The following is a 22,072-nucleotide window of genomic DNA, read 5'->3' as shown; positions in this document are numbered from 1 at the left end:
TTGGTCACTCACTTTTTAAACAGATTACGAGGCAAGGTGTTTGGTTTAAATTAACAGAGAGATTTGACGTCCAGGTTGTAACAATACATAATACACATTACTGCAGCAATTCAAAAAAGGCAGTTCAGCCACGAAAGTCCGCATCAGAGAACAAATAGAATCCACTGTTCTTCAATCTTCCTTTAATCTTAGCCTCTGTATACTTCAATGCGGTCACCTCTTTGCCCTTAGCATTGCATTTTTCTACTCCCATGTTAGATAACCCCAGTCAAAGAACACAAAATGCTTGATAAATTCAGCATTTGTGCAGAAAAAGATTTAAAATTTCAAGCCCTTTTAAAACTCTTCTTCAAAGTTGAGCTCAAGATCCTATGTGGTCACTTCACTGCATCATTCCAACCACCCAAAAGCATTCACTTTCCTTCCACATACTTTAATTTTAAAAGTTAAACACTCAAAACTGAAAACAACAGAATCTTCCCCAGAAGAATAATGAAGTTACTTTGTGTTCGATATAGAGTATATTGTATGAATTTTGTGTCTCCACGTTAAGACAAGATATAACTGAATGACAGTGGATAGTCGGCAGGAAAACTAGTGCTGGAAGCTAGAAAGGGAATAACTGAACCTGCATTTGCAAGGATTGAAGTGAAGACGTTCACTGAGATAACGATAGCTTTATTCTTAATAATATTGGGATATATCAATACATGACTGTGAATCATACAGCATTGCACTAACATACAGATAATAATTAAATAGAGCTACAACAGCATAAACCTCCATTACAGTGACTGAAACCCAATGATTTACATCTTGGAGAGAAATCTAAAATCCCTTTATTCAAATAAAATCCCATTTAAACTAAAGCGAGTGATAACAATCAAACGGGGGTATAAAAAAAATCTTTGAGTACAAAAACTTTACATTTGATTGTTAAACAAATATTTTAAAAACATTCCATGTTCCTTTCGTAGGAGCAAATAATTCAGATCTAATAATGTGTAATCAGGAAGGTAAATAAACTCCAGAGAACATAACAGTCCATCAATACTTTGCTGACATGAAGAGCTGGCCAACGGTGAGTAATGCAAGTGTCTGGTGGGCATGGTCTTCAGGTGCTGCAGGCAGCTTTCCAGGACTGAAGCTGGTAGCACAGGTCTACCAAAGTAAAATACACCACGCTTCATCCAGAGGTCGACCAACTAAAGCAGCAGGTTTGGGACATTTTAGAAATATCACAGTTCATGGCAAATCTTCAGCATACAATTTTTATCAAACCATTGAGCAGCTAATAAGTTTGTTCATAACTTCCATAAGCTTGAAATATACTGACATTAACAGTTCCCAATGAGTTATCTGAAAAGTGACACGTGCTTTAGATGACTACCAAACTAATAGTCAGTACAAGTTAAAAACATTTAAGTACAGAAATACAAACAAATCATTTTGTTAGCAGTGAACATTCTCCAACATTAAAGGGTGAACTAGATTTCAGAAACCTCAACCCAATTTCAAATTTGAAAGTCCTGGCTAAAAACTGATATTATACCCAGACTTGTGTACACTGCAAAGCCAGTCCTGAAAGTGGTTGGAATTGGAAATCTTTGACTGCATCAGTAATTGTCTACTTTCATTTGATAAATTTTATGCCAATGGCTAGAGACTGGGGACTGCAGGGAGCACTCGCACATTTCAGGGACCTGGTATAAATATCAAGCTGCAGGTCAAGTATAGCACTGGACAGTGAGACACTCTTGATCACAACATTCTCAAACTTGTTACCTTCTGCAAAGATACACTTCAATTTCTCTTGCTATTTTTGTAATCGGTGAGTGGGCGATCAATTACATCAGATAATGAATTGGGAGGAAAGGAAGAGCTTTCCCATCCATGCTCTTTACGCTCAATCCCCTTCTCTTTACATGCATCTGTAGGAAATATATCCTTTTCAAAATCAAATCTCAAGTGAGTGTGGCACAGTGCTCTGCTACTTTGTCTAGTGTTTTACTGACCTGCATCAGAAGATGGTGCAAATAGATATTCTGGTCACTTCAACAAATTAATTTGTTGACAAATTTTGAAACAGTAAGTCAACAGTTGAATGCAAGGAAAGGCCGAGAGAAACTAGTATAAACTAGGTAGAACAATTATCAAGTGAAGAAATCCAGTGCTGTCAAAATAAAGCTTGATATTGGCAGTTTAGCAGTACAGAACTTGAGTATCGTTAAAAAGAGGCAATTTCTCAAATCTTTACACTTTCATTCATGAGGGCAACTTGCAACAATCCCAATTGAAGGGGAAAACCGACATTTATGCTGCATGAGGGGAATGTGCCGAGAGTTTGACAAATAGACTCTGATTGGTAGAGGCATTGCCATCAATAATGCATCAGTTAATGACAACAAATACTTAACAGCCAAGTTTAGTTACATTTTAAACCAAGCAGATTGACTTATTTCTTAGGGCGGTGCTTTAACCAAACCAGAAAAAGGCTGCCACCTATTTTGTTGCATTGAAACAGGTGCAGTGCGGACATGTTCTTTCTGCAAAGAATAAGGCTGTGTTGTAGTATATATGTAGCTTGTAGAACATGTTAGTGCACCACAGAGTCTAACCACACTCAGCATTATTTAACAAATGGTGTTCGATTATTGAATTCCATCTAAGACTGGCCCACACTTTTAAAGCACACAACAATGTCCAACACTGGATGTGATTCCTCAATTTAATAGCATTTGCTAAACAATCCTGAGTGTGCAAAGAATTGCACAGACAACCAATTTGTGATGGTCAGTTAGGCAAGCAGAGTGGTGCACTTGCATGTACAGGCGAACTGCAAATATTAACATACAGTGCCTTTTTTAACACAAAGACTTTGTACACAGCTTTCCTGTTTCAATGCAATAAAATAGATGACATTCTCTTGTTCATGCCACAGCGCAGTGCCTGCCCAGTCAATCTGCCTGATTTAATAGTTAAACAAAGCTCTGACATTACAGTTAATGATTAACAGTGTACATTTTCCTTCACAATGCCTCTCCCAGAGTCCACTTGCCAACCCATCTGCAGTCTCATGCAGGATAAACACTTCACATATACTCCCTTTACTTTGGTATTTCATGCACATTGTTCTGATGCTTGCAAAATAAATAGTTTTGACAAAGTGTCATACTTTTCAGCAATAGTTTTTTTTTAAAAAAAGTGAAGACAATGAAAACTGATTGGTCAAACTGCAATACAGCACAAATGAGAATTTTGTTTAGCATGACTATGTAGAATTGGAAGGAGATTTTTAAAACAAGTCAAACACATTTGAATTTCATTTCCCAGTTAACACAAATCGGAAGCTAAATATAGTTATTTAATTATTTGTTTCTCAATGCCCTGTTTTTCCAAATATCAGATCAAAAGTTTTACATTGCCCAACCTGAAATAATGCAAGACATTAATGATCACATTTTAGTAAGATTTTCAAACAGTACACTTTCCCATGCTTGACTGATCATACAACATTTCACACTGGGCTCTTCAAGAACACAGCATTATTAAGCAAAAGAAATGAAGTTTGTAAACTTTGTCTCGATTGAAGCACACATCCCAATTTGTTAGCTTGAAGTTAGTCAACTCTTTCTTGCTTCCAGAGTAGTTTAAATGATTAGAATTCCACTGTTATAACTTCATCAACAGGTCAGGTACACAGCCACACAGAAGTAAACAAGAGAAACCCAATCAACGTGCCGTGTTCATATTACCAATAGAAACTCAGTTTGACCAACTTGTTTTGGTGAAGTTTTAAACCTGGATTATGCAATTGATGAGCAAACAAAACTAAAAGATAAGTGATGAAGTGTTGAACAGGGTAGAATATTGAGTATATATAAAGATCGAGGATATTGGCATAGCACAGGGATATAGGAGCACAGTGCTTGAGTGTTAATGCTTTGATCAGAGCATCACTTTTATACAAGTCCAAAAATATTCCAGTTGGCAGCGATGGCACATATCGGTTGTGTGAAAATTTACAATATGTAGGCCTGGTCAAGGATTAACAGAAAATGGTCGTACAATCATCGGTTTACTGGCCATTATACAACTTAAAAGCTGACAGACATGTGTTTCCACTGTCAGTACAAAATGCAAACACATCTTGTCCATTTATTCATATATATAGAAAAATATAGTCCTCCACTTCATGAATTTGCCAAAAAATGATTGATCTCTGATTAAATTTTCCAAAATATCTTCTTTTTGTAAAGAACATAAGAAATAAAAACCCAAATGGTGGTAGCAAGGAGATTCTGGGCCAAGTGTTCGCCATGTGAATGGTCATTGAGCATTTTCCATTTGAAGGGAAAATATTGTTCAAACACCTCATGTCCAACGTACAGCAGAATAGAGTTCATCCCTGAAGAGTTAGAGTAAACAAAACTGTGTCAGTGGTCACTTGAATTCTACCCAAACTGTCCACATCATAAGAATATTTAACTATGGCTGGATCAAACTGCTGCCACCAAGTCTGGCCAATCCACCTACAAAGAATCCTGATCAGACAAGTAATACCACGCATTGTGTGTTCAGCTGAGAAGCAATAACAATTAAAATTGGGATTCATATTAACCTAGTGAATTAGGAGGCTATGAAACACAACCCAATATCAGTTGTTAACTCCTACCCCTGTCCATCATCTTCCAAAAGTGTAATATTTTGGAAGAGACATTTTCCCCAATTTTCTGAATCAACCTGAGAGAATGAGAATCCAGAGAAAGTATATTCCTGTCAGGGTGAAAGGAAAGGCTGGTAGGTATATGGAATGCTGGGCGACTAAAGAAATTGAGGGTTTGGTTAAGAAAAAGGAGGAAGCATATGTAAGGTATAGACAGGATAGATCGAGTGAATCCTTAGAAGAGTATAAACGCAGTAGGAGTATACTTAAGAGGGAAATCAGGAGTGCAAAAAGGGGACATGAGATAGCTTTAGCAAACACAATTAAGGAGAATCTAAAGGGTTTTTACAAATACATTAAGGACAAAAGGAATAACAAGGGAGAGAGTAGGGTCCTTCAAAGATCAGCAAGGTGGCCTTTGTGTGAAGCTGCAGAAAATGGGAATGAATATTTTGCACCAGTATTTACTGTGGAAAAGGATATGGAAGATATAGAATGTAGGGAAATAGATGTTGACACCTTGCAAAATGTCCAGATTACAGAGGAGGAAGTGCTGGATGTCTTGAAACGCATAAAGGTGGATAAATCCCCAGGACCTGATCAGGTGTACCTTAGAACTCTGTGGGAAGCTAGAGTGATTGCTGAGCCTCTTACTGAGATATTTGTATCATCGATAGTCACAGGTGAGGTGCCAGAAGACTGGAGGTTGGCTAACGTGGTGCCACTCTAAGAAGGGAGCAAGGACAAGCCAGGGAACTATAGACCAGTGAGCCTGACATCGGTGGTGGGCAAGTTGTTGGAGGCAATCCTGAGGGACAGAATGTACATGTATTTGAAAAGGCAAGGATGATTAGGGATAGTCAACATGGCTTTGTGTTTTGTGGGAAATCATGTCTCACAAACTTGATTGAGTATTTTGAAGAAGTAACAAAGAGGATTGATGAGGGCAGAGCAGTAGATGCGATCTATATGGACTTCAGTAAGGCGTTCAACAAGGCTCCCCATTGGAGATTGGTTACCGAGGTTAGGTCTCATGGAATAAAGGGAGAACTAGTCATTTGGATACAGAACTGGCTCAAAGGTAGAAGACAGAGGGTGGTGGTGGCGGGTTGTTTTTCAGACTGGAGGCCTGTGACCAGTGGAGTGCCACAAAAATCAGTGCTGGGTCCTCTACTTTTTGTCATTTACATAAATGATTTGGATGCGAGCATAAGAGATACAGTTACTAAGTTTGCAGATGACCCCAAAATTGGAGGTGTAGTGGACAGCGAAGAAGATTACCTCAATAACAACAGGATCTTGATCAGTTGGGCCAATGGGCTGAGAAGTGCCAGACAGAGTTTAACTCAGATAAAAGCGAGGTGCTGCATTTTGGGAAAGCAAATCTTAGCAGGACTTACACACTTTAATGGTAAGGTCCTCGAGAGTGTTGCTGAACAAAGAGACCTTGGAATGCAGGTTCATAGCTCCTTGAAAGTGGAGTCGCAGGTAGATAGGATAGTCGAGAAGGCATTTGGTATGCTTTCCTTTATTGGTCATAGTATTGAGTACAGGAGTAGGGAGGTCATGTTGTGGCTGTACAGGACTTTGGTTAGGCTACTATTGGAATATTGAGAGCAATTCTGGTCTCCTTCCTATTGGAAAGATGCTGTGAAACTTGAAAGGGTTCAGAAAAGATTGACAAGGATGTTGCCAGGGTTGGAGGATTTATAGGGAGAGGCTGAACAGGCTGGGGCTGTTTTGCGTCGGAGGCTGAGGGGTGACCTTATAGAGGTTTTCAAAATTATGAGGGGCATGAATAGGATAAATAGACTTTTCCCTAGGGTCAGGGGAGTCCAGAACTAGAGGGCATAGGTTTACGGTGACAGGGGAAAGGTATAAGAGACCTAAGGGGCTACCTTTTCACAGAGAGGGTGGTACATGTATGGAATGAGCTGCCAGAGGAAGTGGTGGAATCTGGTACAGTTGCAACATTTAAGAGGCATTTGGATGGGTAGAAGGGTTTGGAGGGATATGGGCCGGGTGCTGGCAGGTGGGACTAGATTGGGTTGGGATATCTGGTTGGCATTGACGGGTTGGACCAAAGGGTCTGTTTCCATGTTGTACATCTCTAAGACTGTATGACTCTATAACCATGCATTTCCATTATGGAAACAAGTGTACCAGGTAACGTGGCTCGAGAAACTACACATGACTTGCTTGCCCAGATGGTCATTCAAGTCAGGATTCAGGCACAAATATTATTTTTGTCTTCATCTCAAATAGAAGACAGAAAGATAAAACCAGCGCGAGAATTCTTGGCACAAGTACTGCTCTCAATATCCTTTCTCATCAGTTTTCAGCTACCCCTCGAGAAGAGAACCACGAAGTTGGAAGGCAAAACACCCCAATTGGTCAATGCAACATCAAACTCTACAATCTCTCTCAAATATGGAGAAACATGGATTTGCATGAAAACAGTATCTATGGCAAACAAAAAAAGTGTGAACACTCAGGAGAGAGAGAGAAAATCTCATCGGAGTGCTGGTACATGGTATAAGATGACATTGTTCCAATTACACACTGCAGGTGCCATCTCTACAGCAAGTAACCTCTTCTCATCTCTATTGAGCTGATATATGTGAACAACACATTATCCACTAATTGAAAGTAATTTTCCAGAGTGGAAGAGAGCAAAGTCAATAACAGTGAGAAGAAAAAACTGAAAAAGGGATACTGGAATTTTCCATACCTGGATAAAAAAAGGGAGCTCCCGTCCAATGTTTCTTTACATCCACCAGAAAATAGATCAGCAAGAGAAGAATATAAGCAAAACAACTGAGTGTTGTAACATAAGAGATGGACCTGTCCATGGAAGATAAACAGGGAAGGTTAGAAGTGGCAGAAAGCATTGGAGTAAACACAGCTCACTTCGTGAAAATCTTAAGCTAATAGGAACAATTTCCTTCGTTCTATCTTCCTAAAACCAGAACTAAAAGGCAATGGATTTTGATGATCAGGTGAAAACTCAACTTGGCTCAAAAAAGGTGTGACAAGTTTATGCTGAAAAACTGTTTCATCATGACCTCAAAAAAGGTTACTATTGGGAGAGAATTGCTGTAACTCAACTGGTCCCCCTCCAGCCTTGTGTAACATTGATAGTCAATCATATTCAAAATGCAAAACATTAATTTTAGAAACATTTGGCAGGGTGCCCACAATTTGCACACTTAACTCTGCAACATCATCCATAAGCTTTATCCTATTAGCATCTTGGGCTCCACACATTTGCTATGGTATCAATAGTAAATTATGCAAGAGGTAGGAGATTAACAGCACAATTTACGAGCCTCATTTTTCACCTGAAACTCTGTCCCACACTTTATCAAGTTTACCCCTTTCTTGGACATTTTAGGCTTAGTTTCTATGCCTGCTTAGACTCTGAACTAACAAAAACCACTCTCTCTGTACTTCAATTTCAAAACCAAAGCCTCAGTGACTTTATCCCTCTCCAAGTCCAACCACCCACTTACTTCAACATTATTTTCCAACTCCACCCTAAGCTCACCCTCACTGACAATGAAATACTCAACTACATCTGTACCATCATCCACCGGAACCTCTTACTGACTGCCAGAGTTCCATAGCACAAGTTTCCAGTTTACTCAGAACCCTTGCTCGCAACTTCTCCTTCCGAAAATCTCAACAGTCTTCCTCTCCTGCCACGTGATCGTGACTGAATTTTATAATTCTGATCCTTGTAAAAACCCCTTGCCTTACTACGTCTGCAGCTTTGTATCACTTCCTGCTTTACTCAGTGTTCTATGACATAACAATCTACCACACTATCGCAGTAGAAAGAACCTTCACGGCCAGTATTGCTGCCAGAGTTGGAAACTCCATTCCTATTCCACTCTCCTTACACATCTCCCACCACAATAGCTGACCTATAGTTTAGTTTGAAACAATTGTTTAACTGAGCTATTATACAGCTTCTGCTTATTAACTCAGGTGTTCACACGCTAAGAATAATGTCAGAGAAAGGAACACTGGATAGCACTGTGTCACAAATTGTAATAACTTACTCTTCGACCTTTTTACAAGAAAAAACCTCTGCAAAAGTAGCCCATCGCTCAGACCCCTGAACTCCTCATGATGCTGGGAATGAATTTCTCATTCCAGGAGGAGATAACTCACAGTTATAATTAGTACATAAGAGCCATTTATCTGTGATAACACTGCATTAGTTCTGCAAAACACACTTTCATGCAGGCCAGGTTTCATGGGGCTAGTGGAATATCTGCAATATTTCTGGTTGACTGTAGTGATGTACTAAATCGCCACCTCATTTCGTGGAGGGCATACGCACCATAAATTCTTGTTGACTGGAATGAGGCCATGGTCTTTCGAACATTTTGTCAGGATGGCTGAAATAATACCCTAGAGTCAAAAAGCAAATCAATGGATTAGACAAACAAGGAACATTTCACCAGGATGATCTTTACATAATCCAGTAAAACCTCACTCACCAGCAGTGTGCTCCAAGTGAAAAATCGTAGCATAATCTGTTTATTTTGACCTTTATAAATAATGAAAATCTTCCCAGCCTGTAGGGGGGAGAAAGAACACATGGTGCTATTTCTTGTTTCATACAAAGTTGTAATTGAGGTTCAGAACACATTGAAATAGGCAATCAGGTGGATGCTGTACTCAGCCTTCTGCTATTTACTTCCAAGCATATTTCAGTATCATTTGACAAGTTTTGGATGCCCAAAATATAAAGGTACTTTACATCAACATAAATCAGCATTTAAGGTCATGCCAAGTCTGAGCAGGTGCCTGACAAATCAGTATCACAAGAAAGAAAGGAAAAAAATCCATTTGATCAGTATGGGATTTGTTAATAAAGTCAACTCTGCTAGTTACCAAGTAACACTCGGTCACAAAAATCAATCCATCCATCAAGATTGCATGAACTGGGAAGAGCTTTTTTCCCTCAACCTGAACGAATACAACACTTTCCAAAAGTTCCTCTAATTTGCTCAGACAGTACAGACAGCATAGAAACACATCACGAAGAAGTTGGATAAGTGGGTGCAGTGTATTCACATTTCAAGACAACTTGTATTATGGTTACGTACCTTCAAAAGACCCTCACACGGTTACTCCGTGACTTACCTGTAATCCCAGAAATGCCATCACAATTGAATTGATTAATCCCAGCAGGTTCTCTGGATCAAATGGCACCGTCGTGTGATAAAGTATCTTAAGAAACAAGAATAAAATACAATTTATTGCAGCTCAATCAAAAATATTTTAAAGCAGATGGAACAGGTTTCAAAAAAAAAGTTGAAAAATATGATGCTGGAAAAACACAGCAGGCCAGGCAGCATTCAAGCAGGAGAATCGACGTTTCGGGCATAAGCCCTTCTTCAGGAAGTCCTCACTTTCTCCTAGGTTTCAAGACACTCCAATTCAAAGAGAATAGATCCAAAAAATAAGGACAACAAGCATTTCTTAATGTGAATTTGTTTTTAAAACTCAGTGTTGGAATGGATTGTTATTTTATCACATTCTGACGTTCTTCTGAGAACTCAATTTTTTGTGGCCATTTTCAATGAGAAAGTTAAAAATCACACAACGCCAGGTAATAGTCCAACACCAGGTTATTTGCAAGTACAAGCTTTCAGAGCGCTGCTTCCTCATCAGGTAGCGTCTGACAAAGACGCAGCCCTCTAAAAACTTGTACTTCCAAATAAACCTGTTGGACTATAACCTGGCTTTGAGAGATTTTTTTTAACATTGTCCACCCCAGTCCAAGACAGGCACCTCCACATTTGCAAGGAGATTGGTGTGTTACGTTTGTATGCATAAAGATCAAAAATTAGCTTTGTATGACTCCACACATTAGCTTCAGATAGACTGTATGAGACAACTAAACATGAGAAGAGATCTCTTAACCCCTTGAATGATTCTTCTTTCATAACTTTTTTTCTACTGTGTACTTTGAATAATCCCAAGGTATTTGCTGCTACAAATCTACTTGGGTGTCCAGACCTCCCACTCACCTCCATTCAAGGCCCCATAGGATCTTTTCACATCCATGCAGAGACTTTACTGCATATCCTCCCACCTCGTCTACTGTGCCTGGTGATCTCCTCTACATCGGGGAGACAGGAGTGTTTCAGAGAACATCTCTGGGGCACACGCACCAAGAAATCCTACTGCTCTGTCGCCAACCACTTCAACACCCCCTCCCACTCCCACTCCACCAAGGACAAGTCCTGGGCCACATCCACTGCCAAATTCAATCCACCTGACAACTGGAGGAAGAACGTCTCATCTTCTGCCTTGGGATCTTGCAATCACATGGCATCAACATCAACTTCACTAGTTTCCAAATCTCCCCTCATCCCAGATCCAACCCTCCAACTCGGTACAGTCCCCTACCTGTCCATCTTCCTTCCCACCCCTGCTCCACCCTTCCCATGGATCTATTCCAATCATCTCCCACCTGCGTCTACTTATTACCTTCCCAGCTACCTTCTCTCCAGCCCAACTCTCCTATTTATCTCTCAACCCTCTTGGGCACCCCTCCACATTCCTGATGAAGGGCTTATGCCAGAAACATCAACTCTCCTGCTCTTCAGATGCTGCCTGACCTGCTGTTCTTTTCCAGCTTCACACATTTTCAACTCTCACCCTCCAGCATTTGCAATCCTCACTTTCTCCGAGTGAGTGAGCATACTGCATTACATTCAGTGTTTAACAGGATATTTATGAGGGGAGGCCGAATAATTTGGGCCTGTACTCATTTGAATTTAGAAGAATCAGAGACCTTACTGAAACACACAAAGGGTAGATGCGAAAATATTGATTTCCTTTCTGGGAGTCTACGGCCAGAGAGCATAATTTCAGATTGAGGAATCTTACTTTTAAGACATAGATGAAGAGGAATTTCTTCTCTCAGTCATGAATCTGTAGAATTGTTTACTGCAAAGAATCTATAGAGGCTGGGTCATGAAAACAATCCGTCTGTCTCAGCCTGGTATGTACTTAATTAGTAAGGGAATCAGGGGTTATAGGCAAAAAGCACTAAAGTAGACTTGAGGATCAGATTAATCATGGTCTCATGAGATGATGGAATATACTCAGTGAGCTGGACGACCTTATGGTTTTATTTAAAAGAGAGGTGTGGCTGCAACAGAAGGATGGTAGGTGAAAAACACAAAGGAGATTCAAATTGAAGCTAGCACAAGGATTCACTCAGGTTCAGTCAAAATTGACGTGACCACTGTAATGGATTTTAAGTTTAAGTTTACACAAAGACATTTTGGTCTTCAGTTACTGGAATTCACCAGATACTCAGGAACCTCTTGTAGGGAATGGCAGTTGCTGGGGCTGGAGGGGAATGTGGGGAAGACATTATTAAAAATCATTATATTATGTTTAATCACTTAAGTGCTTATAGTTTCATTCAAATCCAGCAAAATCAAGATCAAGGCTGTGCCAAATTTTGGATCCCTCTGAAGGGAGGGATAAGCCAGTCAGTGGATCGGCAGCAGTCGCTTCAGTTCAAATCAGGTCAGGTGGACTCAAGGCTGCCTTGGAATCAGGATACAATGGTGCAGAAAGTTGATAGCTGGAGCCACACCATACTCATGTAGCACCTAGCTGAATTGTCCAGGGAGGATTTTTTCCCTTTAAATTTTTTGCAAATAAACTTGGAATGTTATAAAAATATCTGGATTTTGGATAGCTAGTTTTTGGACAACTGGATTTGGGGTATTGTATCTGTTCAAGGGAATTCTCTGCCTTTAATAATACAGCATTTAAAGGATCACTGCTTTCCAGTAAGAACCTCGCTGTACACTATTCGATTTCTGTCCAACAACAATGGATGCATTATTGTCTGTTTGGTTACTCCATGAAGTGACTGGAAAGTATTTCTTATCTTGAAACATTAACCACGACCAACGATAGGAGTTGTATTGAGGGTGATCAGAGCCTCTCTTCTGCATTACAACAGGAATTTAGTAGTTGTTCTGGGTTTCGAAACAGTTTGTGATCATTTTTAATCAACTTGGTATACTAACAGCTCGACTTTATGTTTTAAAAATTAAAATTTGTGATGAGTTTTTTGATTTTTGTTTATACTCACTCGTGGGATCTGGGCATTGCTGGCTGGGTCAGCATTTATTGCCTATCCCTAGTTTCCCTTGAGAAGGTGGTGATGAGCTGCCTTCTTAAACTGCTGTACCTTGACTCAAGGTGCTATTAGGGAAAGAACTTCAGGATTTTGACCCAGTGACAGTGAAGGAACGGCGATTTAAGTCAGCACGATAGCTTGTCACATGGGACTGATGATAAAGGACTGATCAATACAGGACACTGCACAGCCCTTTCAGAAAGTAGTAAAAAGGTTTTAAAAAGGAGGTTGCCACAGTTGGAGGATTTGAGCTATAGGGAGAGGCTTAATAGGCTGGAACGTCAGAGACTGAGGGGTGACCAGTGACTTGTATTGGAAGGGGACTAATATACTGGCAGGTAAATTTGCTAGAACTGCTTGGGAGGATTTAAACTAGTAAGGTGGTGGGGGGGAAACGACCCAGGGAGATAGTGAGGAAAGAGATCGATCTGAGACAGGTACTGCTGAGAAACGAAGTGAGTCAAACAGTCAGAGCAGACAGGGACAAGTTAGGACTAATAAATTAAACTGCATTTATTTCAATGCAAGGGGCCTAACAGGGAAGGCAGATGAACTCAGGGCATGGTGAGGAACATGGGACTGGGATATCATAGCAATTACAGAAACATGGCTCAGGGATGGGCAGGACTGGCAGCTTAATGTTCCAGGATACAAATGCTACAGGAAGGATAGAAAGGGAGGCAAGAGAGGAGGGGGAGTGGCGTTTTTGGTAAGATATAGCATTACAGCTGTGCTGAGGGAGGATATTCCCGGAAATACATCCAGGGAAGTTATTTGGGTGGAACTGAGAAATAAGAAAAGGATGATCACCTTATTGGGATTGTATTATAGACCCCCAGTAGTCAGAGGGAAATTGAGAAACAAACTTGTAAGGAGATCTCAGCTATCTATAATAATAGGGTAGTTATGGTAGGGGATTTTAACTTTCTAAATATAGACTGGGACTGCTATAGTGTTAAAGGTTTGGATGGAGAGGAATTTCTTAAGACAATTTTCTGATTCAGTACGTGGATGTACCTATTAAAGTAGGTGCAAAACTTGACCTATTTTTGGGAAATAAGGCAGGGCAGGTGACTGAGGTGTCAGTGGGGGAGCACTTTGCAGACAGTGACCATAATTCTATTTGTTTTAAAATAATGATGGGAAAGGATAGACCAGATCTTAAAGCTGAAGTTCTAAATTAGAGAAAAGCCAATTTTGACAGTATTAGGCAAGAACTTTTGAAAGCTGATTGGAGACAGATTTTCGCAGGTAAAGGGACGGCTGGAAAATGGGAAGCCTTCAGAAATGAGATAACAAGAATCCAGATATAGTATATTCCTGTCAGGGTGAAAGGGAAGGCTGATAGGTATGGGGAATGCTGGATGACTAAAGAAAGTGAGGGTTTGGTTAAGAAAAAGAAGGAAGCATGTCAGGTATAGACAGGACAGATCGAGTGAATCCTTAGAAGAGTATAAAGGCAGTAGGAGTATACTTAAGAGGGAAATCAGGAGGGCAAAACGGGGACATGAGACAGCTTTAGCAAATAGAATTAAGGAGAATCCAAAGGGTTTTTACAAATATATTAAGGACAAAAGGGTAACTGGAGAGGGAATAGGGCTCCTCAAAGATCAGCAAGGAGAAAATGGGGGAGATATTAAATCAGTATTTACTGTGGAAAAGGATATGGAAAATATAGACTGTAGGGAAATAGATGGTGACATCTTGCAAAATGCCCAGATTACAGAGGAGGAAGTGCTGGATGTCTTGAAATGGTTAAAGGTGGATAAATCCCCAGGACTTGATCAGGTGTACCTGAGAACTCTGTGGGAAGCTAGAGAAGTGATTGCTGGGCCTCTTGCTGAGATGTTTGTATCATCGATAGTCGCAGGTGAGGTGCCGAAGACTGAAGGTTGGCTAACGTGGTGCCACTGTTTAAGAAAGGCGGTAAAGACAAGGGAACTATAGACCGGTGAGCCTGACCTCAGTTGTGGACAAGTTGTTGTAGGGAATCTTGAGGGACAGGATGTACATGTATTTGGAAAAGCAAGGACTGATTAGGGGTAGTCAACATGACTTTGTGCATGGGAAATCATGTCTCACAAACTTGATTGAGTTTTTTGAAGAAGTAACAAAGAAGATTGATGAGGGTAGAGCAGTAGATGTGATCTATATGGACTTCAGAAAGGCGTTCGACAAGGGAGACATGGGAGACTGATTAGCAAGGTTAGATCTCACGGAATACAGAGAGAACTAGCCGTTTGGGTACAGAACTGGCTCTAAGGAGAAGAGAGAGGGTGGTGGTGGAGGGTTGTTTTTCAGACTGGAGGCCTATAATCAGTGGAGTGCCACAAGGATCGGTGCTGGGTCCTCTACTTTTTGTCATTTACATAAATGACTTGGATGGTAACATAAGAGGTACAGTTAGCAAGTTTGCAGATGACACCAAAATTGGAGGTGTAGTGGACAGTGAAGAGGGTTACCTCAGATTACAACAGGATCTTGACCAGATGGGCCAATGGGCTGAGAAGTGGCAGATGGAGTTTAATTCAGATAAATGCGAGGTGCTGTATTTTGGGAAAGCAAATCTTAGCAGGACTTATACACTTAATGGTAAGGTCCTAGGGAGTGTTGCTGAACAAAGGAGCCTTGGACTGCAGGTTCATAGCTCCTTGAAAGTGGAGTTGCAGATAGATAGGATAGTGAAGACGACATTTGGTATGCTTTCCTTTATTGGTCAGAGAATTGAGTACAGGAGTTGGGAGGTCATGTTGCGGCTGTACAGGACATTGGTTAGGCCACTGTTAGAATATTGTATGCAATTCTGGTCTCCTTCCTATCAGGAAGATGTTGTGAAACTTGAAAGGGTTCAGAAAAGACTTACAAGGATGTTGCCAGGGTTGGAGGATTTGAGCTATAGGGAGAGGCTGAACAGGCTGGGGCCGTTTTCCCTGGAGCGTCGGAGGATGAGGGGTGACCTTATAGAGGTTTACAAAATTGTGAGGGGCATAGATAGGATAAATAGACAAAGTATTTTCCCTGGGGTCAGGGATTCCAGAACTAGAGGGTGAGAGGGGAAAGATATGAAAGAGACCTAAGGAGGAACTTTTTCACGCAGAGGGTGGTACGTGTATGGAATGAGCTGCCAGAGGAAGTGGTGGAGGTTGGTACAATTGCAACATTTAAGAGGCATTTGGATGGGTATATGAATAGGAAGGGTTTGGAGGGATATGGGCCGGGTGCTGGCAGGTGGGATTAGATTGGGTCGGGATATCTGGTCGGCATGGACAGTTTGGACCGAAGGATCTATTTCCATGCTGTACATCTCTATGACTCTATGACTTAGAGGTTTACAAAATCATGAGAGTCATGGATAGGATGAATAGACAAAGTCTGTTCCCTGGGGTGGGGGAGTACAGAACTTGATGGCATAGGTTTAGGGTGAGAAGGGAAAGATATAAAAAGAGATCTAAGGGGCAACATTTTCACTCAGAGGCTGGTATGTGTATGGAAAGAGGAAGTGGTGGAGGCTAGTACAATTGCAACATTTAAGAGGCATCTGGATGGGTATATGAATAGGATGGGTTTGGAGGGGACATGGGCTGGGTGCTGGCAGGTGGGACTAGATTGGGTTAGGATATCTGGTCGGCATGGACCGAAGGGTCTGTTTCCATGCTGTACATCTCCATGAACCTATAAGTCTTGTTCTGAACCTAGCAATTATGTTTAATTACACTGTTCATTGCAGCTTATGAATGATAATTATTAAAATTATAGTCTAGTGCTTAATCATATGGGAAACGGACAGCTTCAATCCAGCACACTGAATCAAAAACTTGTAGGTCTGGTCCTCAGTTGTGGTGAATCATACTCCCAACCATATCACTCTGGATGGCACAGCAGCATCTGAGGGACTCAACAGGAATGCCTTCCATATCACAACAACACAATCTGTAACTTGACTTGAAACAGAAGTTAAACAGGTTGTAAGTTAATCTGGGATGAAGCGGAGGGGTGCTGAAAGTTGTCTGGGAACAGTGAAGATTATTGCATCTGGTTGCCCAACTACCATGCTGTTTGATGGCAAGTTCTGTGAATTTTTTGTTAAAAGCAGAGGTACTTCAGCCCTGAAAATGCAAACTTATCTTCATCCTATATAATCCAGGAAAACAGAAAACTACACAGTCTTCCTCACGATTTATTTCAGAATAACCACTATTCATTACAGAAGCCAAAAAAAAACATAACTAGGATGTCAAATAAAATTCAACAGCTTACTTTGCAAGAAGGGTGCTGATAAATGTGCTTCTCTCCAAGCAGCCACCGGTCAATGTATCCTGCTGCTCCTCCAGTACAATTAACAAATTGACCAAAGTCTCCAATTCCTCCAGGACCAAGATAACCTCTGAAAAGCAATACAACTGCATAACTAAAAGCTTTTCTTGTAAAGAAACAACAGTACAAAGTAGAATGGATCTGACAACAGATGGAAACTAGATTGGTCACCAGTTCACATCTGGGTGCAAGCAGAGCTGACTGGTCTCAGGCAGGGCAGGAATGGGGGTGAATGCAAGTCTGATTTTGAAAGGATATACCCACCATTTCTTTGGCACAATAAGAAAGTTTTGCAGTATACAGCACTTTTCATGACTGCACTTAAACCGATGATGTGAGAATAATTCCAAACAAGTGCCAAGAATAAAACATTTAGTAAATGCAACTTTAAATGAAAAGGCTTTAGGAAACCTTAAAGTATAGAAAAATGCCTCAAAAGCTACTTCAGCTTGTTTAACGACAGAATATTCAACACCATAGATGGGTGGACCTACTGAACACAGAGCTTCTCAGGGGCACCTCCACCCATCCTATCAGTTCCTAGCTTCCATTAACAGTGGTATAATCACAGAGGTGTTCTCAGCATTGAGATGATGGTTTTAGGGAACCACTTCAAGCCCCAAGACCATTCCCCATTTGGAAACCAATTGAATGCGGACCTCTTTTTGCCCCTCTCTTTGCTGGCACTGTATTTCCCTTATTGGAAAATAAATCTTTTATTCTACCCTTAGCACCACAAGACAACAAGGACTTACCGTGGGCAATCAGGTACAGGCAAAAGGAAAGTCAGGCAAAGCCAAATACACTCCAACAGTAGAATTATGATCCACTGGGGCCAGTAGATCAGAACATCTCTGACAGGTGACCACCAACTATCCTACCAAAACATAAGCAAATGTCAAAATAATGCAAGGATATTTAGCAGGAGAAAGTGAGGACTGCAGATGCTGGAGATCAGAGCTGAAAATGTGCTGCTGGAAAAGTGCAGCAGGTCAGGCAGCATCCAAGGAGCAGGAGAATCGACGTTTCGGGCATGAGCCCTTCTTCTTTCCTGAAGGGGGGGCTCATGCCCGAAATGTCAATTCTCCTGCTCCTTGGATGCTGCCTGACCTGCTGCGCTTTTCCAGCAGCACATTTTCAGCAAGGATATTTAGCAAAAAAGGACTTAGGTGTAAGAGTTTCACAAGAGCAGGACTGATCTGGCTGTGGTTTCAACTCCACTTTCCCATCTGTCCCCATAACCCTTGACTCCCTTGTCAATCAAAAATCTATCCAACTCAGCCACAAATAAATTTAAATGATTCAACTTTCAACACTTTCTGGGGAAGAAAATGCTACAAACTCAAGGAATCTCAGAAAAGAGACCTCATCTCCATCTTGAAATGGAGAATTGTTATTTTTAAACTGCAACTGCTAGCTCTAGATGCCCTCATAACAGAGCACATCGACTCTGTATCCAGCCTATTAAGGCCCCTCAGAATCTTATGTTTCATTAAAATCATTTTTCATTATTCTAAAATCCAATGTAAACTTGCCTAATTTACTCAACCTTTCTTCATAAGGTAAGCCTTTCAGTCCAGGAATGAGTTGAGTGAATTATTTCTAATTCAATTATATCTCTTTTTTAAAACTGATACCACCAAGCTCTACATAGACTTGAGATGTGGTCTCACCTAGGCCCTGTACAGCTACAGTAACATTTACCTCATTCCATTTCTCTTGCAATAACATTCCATCTGATTTCAAAATCATTTGCTGTACCTTCATATAAACCTTTTGTGATTCGCTAACCAGGAAATCCTGGTTAACTCAAATCCTCTGTACCAACGAATTCTGCAATCTCTTTCAATTTTAATAGTGTATGGCTTTTCCATTCTTCCTGCTAAATTTCACATGTTTTTCCCTCACAACATGTGCCCACTATATTTTGCGTAGCAACTCGATATAGCACCCTCTCAAATAACTTATGGAAATCTAAGTACGCCAGGTTGATTGTTAATTGTAGTTATTCCTGTTAGGAGTTCTCCTGCATCATGGTATGCCATGTCCATCTGTCTTGCACCATCCCACATCAACTGCAGTCACTCAGATGTTCATCATCCAACTACACCTAATTCAGCCATCTTTCCACCACCCTTTGCTTTGCAATCGAGGAGAGGTCTCTGCAGCTTTTCAACTCTGAGCAAATAACTGAATTAACGCATCTAGAGTAAATAGGACAGAGCTGCAAATGTTTGCGATCTAAAGCAAAAACAGAAGTTGCTACAGAAAATCAGAACTGTAGAAAATGTACTGAACACAAAACTTTAACTCTGCTTTCTCTCCATAGACCTTCCGAGTTTCTTCAGGACAGAAGCAAACTGGTCCTAGGGTCTTGTCAGCCTTTAGGTCCAACAGTTTTTCCAGTACCTTTTCCCTGGTCATGATGTTCACATGCAGATTTTCAAATATATTTGCTTAGGAAACTTTCCAAAATCTTTAGGGATTACAGCCCCAAAACACTTGCTTAGCACCTCTCCAATTCCCTTGTTTTCGATTATTACTACTTATTCCTTTTTATATACTTGTACAAGTTCTGCTTTTATATTTCTAGTTGTCAGTCTTCTTCAAGTCTTTCTTCATTGATTTAAAATCTTTCCAATTTTCTGACCTACAGTAATCTTCACAGAATTATCATGTTTCATTCATTCCGAATGATCCTTGGCTTCTATACTTGATCCTTCTTGAAGGACCTCTTTTTCAATGAAATCAATTTTTGCTAATTTAAATATCTTAAAGAACTGCCATTGCATCTCTCCTGTCCTACCTTGTAATAGTTTTCCAGCTCACTTAAGCCTTCATATTGTACTTATTTAGAGTTAAAACATTTGCCTTTCACCCATACTTCTCACCTTCAAACCGAAACAGAAATTCTATCATATTATGATCATTGTCACCCAGATGTTCCTTTATTGCGAAATCATCAATTAATTCTGTCTCACTGAAGATTACCAAAAGAGTAGTTTGTTCCTGGGTGTCTTTAGAACACACTGCTCTACAAAACTGTCCCAAAAACACTAACTCATTTTCCAGGTCGCCTTTGCCAATCAATATGAAGAAGAAAGTCATTCATAATTATTGCAGTGCCTTCTCTTACATGCTTCATTTATTTCTTCCTGTATACTGCGTCTTTGATTTAGACTACTGCCGAGGGCCTGTAAACTATCCCAAATGACCTCTTATCTTCCCACTTACTTCTACACAGGTATTTGTAGTTGGAAATCGCATCTCAATAGCCAAAGCTTTAGAAATAAAGCTGTGACAAGAATAATAATCCATTTAACCTACCAAGGATTCTTCCATTTTGCACCACAAAAGGAGCCAAACTAACAGTTAACACCAGGTAATTCAGTGCTGGTGTACGTTATTGTCCCAAAGCTACTTTTTGTGCCACTTACACACAACTGACAGAAAACAATGCAATAAAATTTATAAGGCAACTTCTTTAAGGAAATGAGTGCCAGAGGTGTGTGCATCACTTGAAAATGCATGCACTTATTCTCTGTTACCCAGAGGAGGTGGTGGACCATCATCTTGAACCATTGGTTGAAACAACTTGCTATGCCACTTCACAGGCCAGTTAAAAGTCAAATGCAATGTTGATAGGACAGAATTGCATCTGTTCCAGACTGATTAAAGATGGCAGGTTATCACCCCAAAATGTGACCACTAGTGAATCAGTCGGATTTTTAATGACATTATAAAGTTATGGCCCCTTTTACTGACACTAACTCTTATGGTCCGGGTTTATTTTTAAGCAAAACTGATTTCAAACACTCAAGGTGGAATTTGAATTTACATTCTTTGGAATAAAATTCAGCCTCCTTGATTATTAATTCAGCAAACACTATACTACTGCTCCCATAATGCTCTCCAATCGCAAGTTGTCTTTCTGTTCATATTGCATTTATGAGCAACTCCAGTATATCTACACAGCACAATCTGTGCTCCATTTTATGGCACAGAACTTCTAATCTCAATTGGCAAGCAAAAGTATCAGAAGATAATCTTAACTTCTGAAAATTGAGCAGCGTTTACTGACTTGGCATTGGGTAGTCCCAATTCAGCCAAAATTCAGTCCAAATAATAGCAGCAAAAATATTCAAATTATTCAAGTGTGAATGGAGTGTGCAGAGAAATACACCCAAAGTTTATTTACCAGACCGAGAATTTCAGGCCAACATTTTCCATACAGCAGCTCCATGACAGCAACCACGCCATAGGTAAGACCCAGCCTTTGAAGTACACCAGGGATCCGCAGGGTCTCCCAGGAAACTACATGATGAAAGCACAGAATCAACAATGGCTCATCACTCCGTCAAGCCTGTATCTTCCAGAAATAATTCCCTCAATTGGTTTCAATCTCCCAAGAACAGGAACTGGTGAATGCTGGCTGTCAGTGCCTGGAATCTTATGCAGAATCAAGAAGAAACCTCTTTCCTCTGGCTTCATAACAAATCTTAAAAATGGCTTCTGCCTGCAGACAGCTTTTAGGAGTCCAAAAGCATTCAGAACTTGTGCCAACATTGTAAACGTGTCCAGAAATGGGCATAACATCTGAATGAGACCCATGGACTTAGGCTCTAATCAATCTATATAATTACATGTTTGTCAACAAGTTTGGGTTCTTTATGTTAAATCCACTGGCATATATTCATATAAGATGTGCGTGTTCAGAATTCATTACTACATGTCATATTTTGCCCAAAACTTCCAGAAGAATTAGTCTCATCAAAACGAGCTCCCTGGTATCTCATCTGCATACTTGTAAAAACAAAGCATGATTACCAGTCCATAGATGATGTGAAAATGGGCCAAATAGTTGATAGAAAGAAAAGGAGCTATCGTTTGCAGGAAGATATGAA

General features: G+C 40.4%; 1 protein-coding gene across 2 annotated transcripts in view; it reads right to left on the bottom strand.

The window, feature by feature from the left end:
- Nucleotides 1-662: 662 nt before the first annotated feature.
- The window catches only part of hgsnat (heparan-alpha-glucosaminide N-acetyltransferase), a 44,873-nt gene continuing 23,463 nt past the window's right edge, over nucleotides 663-22,072 (bottom strand). For both annotated transcript variants that reach the window (XM_060851566.1, XM_060851568.1), the window contains exons 11-18: nucleotides 21,367-21,482; nucleotides 17,924-18,045; nucleotides 17,112-17,238; nucleotides 9,824-9,910; nucleotides 9,175-9,252; nucleotides 9,015-9,085; nucleotides 7,398-7,510; nucleotides 663-4,408 (exon numbers count right to left, since the gene is read on the bottom strand). In XM_060851566.1, the coding sequence (XP_060707549.1) occupies nucleotides 4,227-4,408; nucleotides 7,398-7,510; nucleotides 9,015-9,085; nucleotides 9,175-9,252; nucleotides 9,824-9,910; nucleotides 17,112-17,238; nucleotides 17,924-18,045; nucleotides 21,367-21,482 (896 nt within the window). In that variant the 3' untranslated portion in view covers nucleotides 663-4,226. The remainder of the gene's footprint in view (nucleotides 4,409-7,397; nucleotides 7,511-9,014; nucleotides 9,086-9,174; nucleotides 9,253-9,823; nucleotides 9,911-17,111; nucleotides 17,239-17,923; nucleotides 18,046-21,366; nucleotides 21,483-22,072) is intronic.

This window comes from Hemiscyllium ocellatum, chromosome 36 (assembly GCF_020745735.1).
Source record: "Hemiscyllium ocellatum isolate sHemOce1 chromosome 36, sHemOce1.pat.X.cur, whole genome shotgun sequence".
Classification (NCBI taxonomy): domain Eukaryota; kingdom Metazoa; phylum Chordata; class Chondrichthyes; order Orectolobiformes; family Hemiscylliidae; genus Hemiscyllium; species Hemiscyllium ocellatum.
The sequence above is the reverse complement of the archived record's forward strand: the minus strand, read 5'-3'. Positions and strand labels throughout refer to the sequence as shown.